Source organism: Stenella coeruleoalba, assembly GCF_951394435.1.
Source record: "Stenella coeruleoalba genome assembly, chromosome: 2".
Lineage (NCBI taxonomy): Eukaryota > Metazoa > Chordata > Mammalia > Artiodactyla > Delphinidae > Stenella > Stenella coeruleoalba.
In genome coordinates, this window is record NC_137147.1 from 117,007,297 (window position 1) to 117,013,541 (window position 6,245).

Genomic DNA, 6,245 nt, shown 5'->3' on the forward strand with positions numbered 1-6,245 from the left:
GCCATCATGGGTCAGTCTTTGTGTGTTCCTATGCTTCCACCTGGTCTCGTTTAAAGAAGTCATCAAGGAGAAAACTCCTAAAGAGGACGAAAAATTGTTTGCATCCACCTTCAAGAAGAGTAAGTGTGCTAAGAAGAAGTAATGGGAGAGTTCTCAAAAAACTAAAAATACAACTACCATATGACCCAGCAATTCCACTCCTGGGCATATACTTGAAAAAAAAACAGAAACACTGATTCTAAAAGATATGTGCATCCCCATGTTCATAGCAGCATTATTTACAATTTACAACTGCCAAGATATGGAAGCAACCATAGATGTGATATATATACATGCTGGAATACTACTCAGTCATAAAAAAGAATGGAATTTTGCCATTTGCAGCAACATCGATGGACTTGGAGGGCATTGTGCTAAGTGAAACAAGTCAGACAGCAAAGAAGAAATACTGTATGCTATCACCTATATGTGGAATCTAAAAAACACAACAAACCAGTGAATATAACAAAAAAGAAGTAGACTCCCAGATATAGAGAACGAACTAGTTGTTACCAGAGGGGAGAGGGAAGTGGGGAGGGACAATACAGGCATAAGGGATTAAGACATGTCAACTATTATGTATAAAATAAGCTACAAGGATATATTGTACAACATGGGGAATATAGCCGATATTTTATAGTAACTATAAATGGAGTAAAACCTTTAAAAATTGTGAATCACTATATTGTACACCTGTAACCTATATAATGTGGTATATCAACTACGCTTCAATAAAAAAAAGAATAAGTAATGGTACCGAGCCTCTTGCTGAGGACTGAGGGAGAATATCTCTGCTCACAAGGGCAGATATAGAGTGGGTATCATCAGGAACCAGGACAGATCGTTGTTGTCAACCAGGGCAAGCTGCTGCAGAGACCTTGAGCTCGGAGCATCTCCAAAGACAAAAAAATAAAACAGAAGTGGAAACCACATCGGATGGTAACTACTAAACGATACCCTAGTGAGATATCAATCAACAAGTTTTAGGGCACTGGTACTCATACCCACTCATCTCTGTTATGCCCTGTGGAGGACACAGAATCTGTAAGAATTGGTCTTGTTTTACCAGATTGTTGACAGAATCTTTTGTTTTCAAGTTTCTGCCAGATTTTCAGACTCTGGCAAACCCAGGGTCCTGATTCCTGAAAGTTCTCCATCTTGGAATGTTGCTTTAAACAAACAGTTGAAAAATGAGAAGTAAACTCAACCGGCAATTTTGTCATTATTTTCCACAAAAACAGTGCCTGCTACACTTTAATTTTTTACAGTCGTAATCTGGATATCATAATTTTATAAGGTACATAATGCGTATTTATGTTTGTCAAGTAGCAGTGACTTTAAATCTTTCAAATGGGGCTATAAAAGGTACTTGCATTTACCATTTTTTCTGATTTCTGCCCAAATCTCAAAATTTCTTCTTCCTCTTGCCCACAGATTGTGAAGTTTCACACCTCAGTGGGTATTCTTGCCTCCTGACCCAGAGGCTCTAGTGTGATACAGCGTTTTCTACTCATAGGTCAGACCTGGCTAAGAAACTGGCATCGTTTTAAAAGATGTTCATTTGCCACCAAGGAAACTGACTTCTGCCTGACCTTGTCTGCACACTTGAGCAAGACAGTTCTTCATTCTTTCCATTGCCCTGTTCATTGCTCTTCAGAGCTCTGTTGCTAAGGGAAGAGAAGCTGAAATTGTGGTGTCATTCAGTCAAAATGAGAAAAAGAGAAGCCTGTCATCTGAATGGGGCTGGATACCACAGGTGAGAAAGCCTGGCTCTCCTTCAAGTTAAGTCTATGTTATGTTTGCTGAATGGATAAACAATGAATGTTGTTTGAAAAGCAAAGCCGTTCTCCAGAGAGCCACAGGAACACTGCAGACACGTCAACGTGGTTTGAACTTACACTTGGGATGTTGTAAGTCAAGTTCTAGAACAGTGATCTTTAAGTAGGAGTGCCTCCTTGTTTCACAGAAATAACAGATTCCAATAAGCCTGAACTTGTTTATGATCAGTTTCATCTGGGTATATCCTGTCTCTTTTTCTGGATGGCAGGCTTCTGGAGAGATAGGTGAACACATCTCCTATGGCATGCCCTATTTGGGGGCCATACTTGGTAAAACCAAGTGCTTGAGTTTGATTCATTTGGTAGCAAGGCTGTAGGGAAAAAAGCACTTTAAACTTACAGAACCTTGGCTATTCCTCTGCACCTCTCTGGGCATCAGTTTCCTCTTTTGAGCAGTGGAAATGCCAGCACCTCTTCCTGCCTGCTTCCTAGAAGCAGCGAGCATCACTGTGAGAGTGACTTGAAAAACTCCCTGTCCCGATGTTAGGAATGCTGACTACCTATTCATTTTATTTTGCATCTCCTCATCTAAGAATTTCTGTATTGGGCTCCCACAGGGCGGGTGAAGAGCCAAGTCAAGGGTCATATTAACCAGGAGCTTCTCATCCTCCATTCTGTATTATTACACCCCCTGGGGATGGAGCGAGTCACGCCTTGGAGAGGCTTGTAAGGAAAGAAAGCAGACAGAGGTTTCTTAGCAAAGGTCAGAGAAGCCCTCTTTGAATAAGATGCCAGGTTACTGCGAGACCCTCTTTGTCATAAATCTAGTTATTAAATAAACACCTGCAAACGGCGAGGCAGTTTGAGATAGCGTGGGGAGTGAGCAGATAAGCCACTCACCACTCCATATGTCTATTCAGAGCATAAGCACCTGTCACCTGGGAGGGAAATGATGGGAGCAGGGCTATTGAAAAAAGGAGGCTGGGACCTCCCTCACCGCCACCACAGCTCAGAGGATCTTAAGGGGGCAAGGGTCCTCCCCACAAGGAGAACACCACACTGCTCTACAAGGAAGCAGACTACACTTCAGAACAAGGAGAATCCAGCTCAGTGCTAATATCATCTGGCCTGGAAGGTGGCAGCAAAAACCAGGCACCAAGGACAGGGAGCCCCACCCACAGTCTTTGTCGGCTCAGCTGGCTGTCCAGCGAAGTCCGCCCCAGTTGCTAACTGGAGACCATGTCCCTCTCATAAAGGAGGCCTGCTTGTCACTCGCTGTGGTAGTGGAACAGCAGGAAGCCTCTTCTTTGTGTAAAAAAAAATGCCATTTTGGTATATTATACCTTTCCTGTACAGATCTGCACCAGACTCTTTCCCAATTCTCTCCTTCAGCTGCCCTTTAGAGCACAGCCAATCCCTTTTCTAGGGGTTACGGCTCAAGATTCGCCTGAAAAATCACTCATCTGTGATACACGGGAGAAGACCACGGTCCGTGCATAGGTTTTTCCGATTTCTGGGACAGATGCCCAGAGAACAGGCACAGACTCACCGGCAGGCAACATTTTGCGTTATGTTCTTGCTAGAGGACCCTCAAGCCAGAAGGAGAAGGTGACGATCTCCTCGAGGTGACAACCTGCCACTCAGTACGAGGTGCAATTCTGGCCCTTGAGCTCGGCGTGCGGAGCTGGGGGCGTCGCTGAGCTCCCGCTCAGCCGGACTGTAAATACACCTAGAAATACTCATCCCAGGACCCGCCTGCTGGTTCCTGCCTCCACGCCACGCGCCGGAATCTCCTACTTTGAGAACATCCAACTTCTCGGCCTAAAAGAAACGCGCAGCGTACCATTTCCGCTAGATGGCGCGATTTCCCCTAATCCGATCGCAAGACGTCCGATTTATAAAATAAATACAATCCAACGCCTTCCGAAACCACACCACATAACAGCAGCTCGCAGGCTCCCATTAAAAAACTCAATTTGGGGGAATTGATTCTACCTCCGAGCAAATCTTATGCAATTACATTAAGAGGATGCAATCAAGAATTGCATCCGAGCGTCCCCCACATCGGTCCTCCCCCTAAATACACCTGTTCCCCTGCCCCACTCGTTCCCTGGGATGAGCCACGGCTCGGGCCACGCGCGCAGCCGTCGCGGTGCCCGGGCCGCCGGGCCCACCTGTCCACTTAGGAACGTCAGGGCCACTCGGGGATCCTATCCCTTTAACACTCACCCCAAGCCCCTCACCTTCCTGCGCACCTGCCCTCCCAGGCGAAGGACCGCTCGGACCCGAGCTCAGACAGTGCGCCGCGTCGACGCCCCCCGGGGCAGGCGCTCCAGCCGCGACTCTGCAGCTGGTTAGGCAGCCGGGCGCAGAGCAGGAGGAGGGGGCCGGGCGAGTCGTGCCAATGGGGTTCACGGCTGGACAGCCGGGTGGCACGCTCAGTCCCAGGCTCCGCGGGCCGATTGCAACGGCCGCGCGGGAGAAAGGGAGCTCCCAGCACGCGCACAGTGGTACAGACGTTCGCCGGGTCTGCCCAACCACGCGCGCTGCCGGCTGCCCGGGGAGAGCATTTTAGGAAAAAAGAGCAAATACCAAACCACAAAAACTTTACTGCTGCCAAGAGCTAAAGGGATCGAGGCGCAGCAAAGCTCCAAATCTGGGCAAGATGGGAGCAAGATGAGACGCAGGGTTGGGGAGGACCACAGCGGTGTCGTGCCCCGAGCAAGTGGCGGCGGCGCCTCCGGGATGTCAAGAGCCGGGTCCGTCTCGCTCCCAGCCCGCGCTTACCTTGGCGGCTGCATGAGCCCCTGCAGCCCGCGGAGGGTGGCGCTGGCGGGGCTGCGGGCGAAGAGGGGGTGCCGGGGCGCCGCTCGTCGGCCCCGGGGCAAGGTGGGAGGGGTTCGGCAGGCGATGGTCCCCGCCGCCCGGGCCGGCTCAGCAGCGGCCCGGGGCGCGCCGCCTGCTCCCGGGCTGCATGCCTGCGAGCGCCTGGAGGAGCCGGCCCGTGAGCGAACGGCTAGTGCTTCCCCAGCCTAGCGGCTCGGGCGGCGCAGCCCGCGCTCGGGAGACTACTGCAGAGTCAGGCTGTTCGGGCTAACCCCCTCCCTCGCCCGGCCCCAGCCGGCAGCCGCGGAACGCGGCGTCGAGAGGTTCGTTTGCGCGCGGAGGGGAAGGGGCGGGCCGGCCGCCCGGGGCGCAGGCTGGGGGCGAGGCGGGCGGGGCCGGCGGGGAGGGGGCGGGAGAGGAGGTGGGGGTGCGGGCTCGGATTGCCCCGCCCGCCGCGGCAGCACCTTCACGCATCAGCACCAGTGCGGCGGTGGGGTACGCAAGCTGCAAAGTCAAGACTTCCCTAAACGCAGGGTTAGGGGGGCGCGGGCGGCAAGTGCGGCGACCCGCGAGGCGCCTCCAACTTTCCTAATCTCCCGCTGGGATGTCCTGGAGAGTACGTTTCCATCATCAGTTCCATGATGGTCCAAGGGTGGGCGGGCGCGGGGTGTCACTCTGAGGTTTCTGGAACAGACAGTCACATCCACGAGAAACGCTGCTGCTCTCTGCAGCGATGCACCTTTGTTGTACTGAGATGTTTGTTTGTTTAAGAATCTTCTTTTAAAAAATGAACATAAATGTATTAAATGTGTAATACGCGAATACGTTCTTGTGTACAATTTTACAAAGCTCAGGCGTATCTAGAGTAAAAAGAAGACCATATCACATCCCCTCCGCATGACTGCGGCTCCCCAGAAGTAACCTCGGGTCAAGGTGTGCTCCGCTGCGGGTCTTTCCGGTCCTTGCTCTGCGATTTTACGTGCACACGCACGGATTGCGAGCGGATTTTCACGGACTTTTCAAAAGAATGTTTCGCCATGCAGCGCGCATGCACACACTGGCGAGAACACGGCCACTTCGGCCGCGGTAAATTCCCCAGAGGCTTCCGGAGTCCAGGGAAAGATCTTTGCAGTGAAACAGCAAAGAGCCACCCAATCGCCCTGTGCAAATCTGAAACTCTAGCCGGGGCATGAAGTCAGCCTGAACACACAGCTCACGCCTAAATTAGCATTGCACGGTTAGAGAAATTTGCTAGTGCATTTCAAACAGGGTTATGGCCTTCGCGTTCTCACAGAAAACAAGCTGTCTTGGATTTTGATACGATGAGAACTCTTTGGATTTGCAAAATAAAAAGGTATCATCTACATTAAAGCGCGATCGTTATTTATGCTTGTGGTCTTGAGGGGTGTGGTTTTAACTCAATATTCTGTTTTATTGGCATTGAGGTAATCTATAGCTGGGATAGAAATAAAATCCATGTGATTTAGCAGAAAGAGATTGGGTATTGGGAGCGTTGGTTTCTATAATTAGCTCTGACCTTGGGCAAGAGTTTTAGCTCTGTTGGGCCTCAGTTTCCTCATCTATAAATAGAGGAGTTGTACT

The 6,245-nt window shown here is 50.4% G+C and overlaps 1 protein-coding gene across 1 annotated transcript in view; it reads right to left on the reverse strand.

The window, feature by feature from the left end:
• The window catches only part of RGMA (repulsive guidance molecule BMP co-receptor a), a 44,582-nt gene extending 39,571 nt beyond the window's left edge, over positions 1-5,011 (reverse strand). The window contains exon 1 of the mRNA XM_079910180.1: positions 4,605-5,011. Within this exon, the coding sequence (XP_079766306.1) occupies positions 4,605-4,618 (14 nt within the window). The 5' untranslated portion in view covers positions 4,619-5,011. The remainder of the gene's footprint in view (positions 1-4,604) is intronic.
• Positions 5,012-6,245: the final 1,234 nt, after the last annotated feature.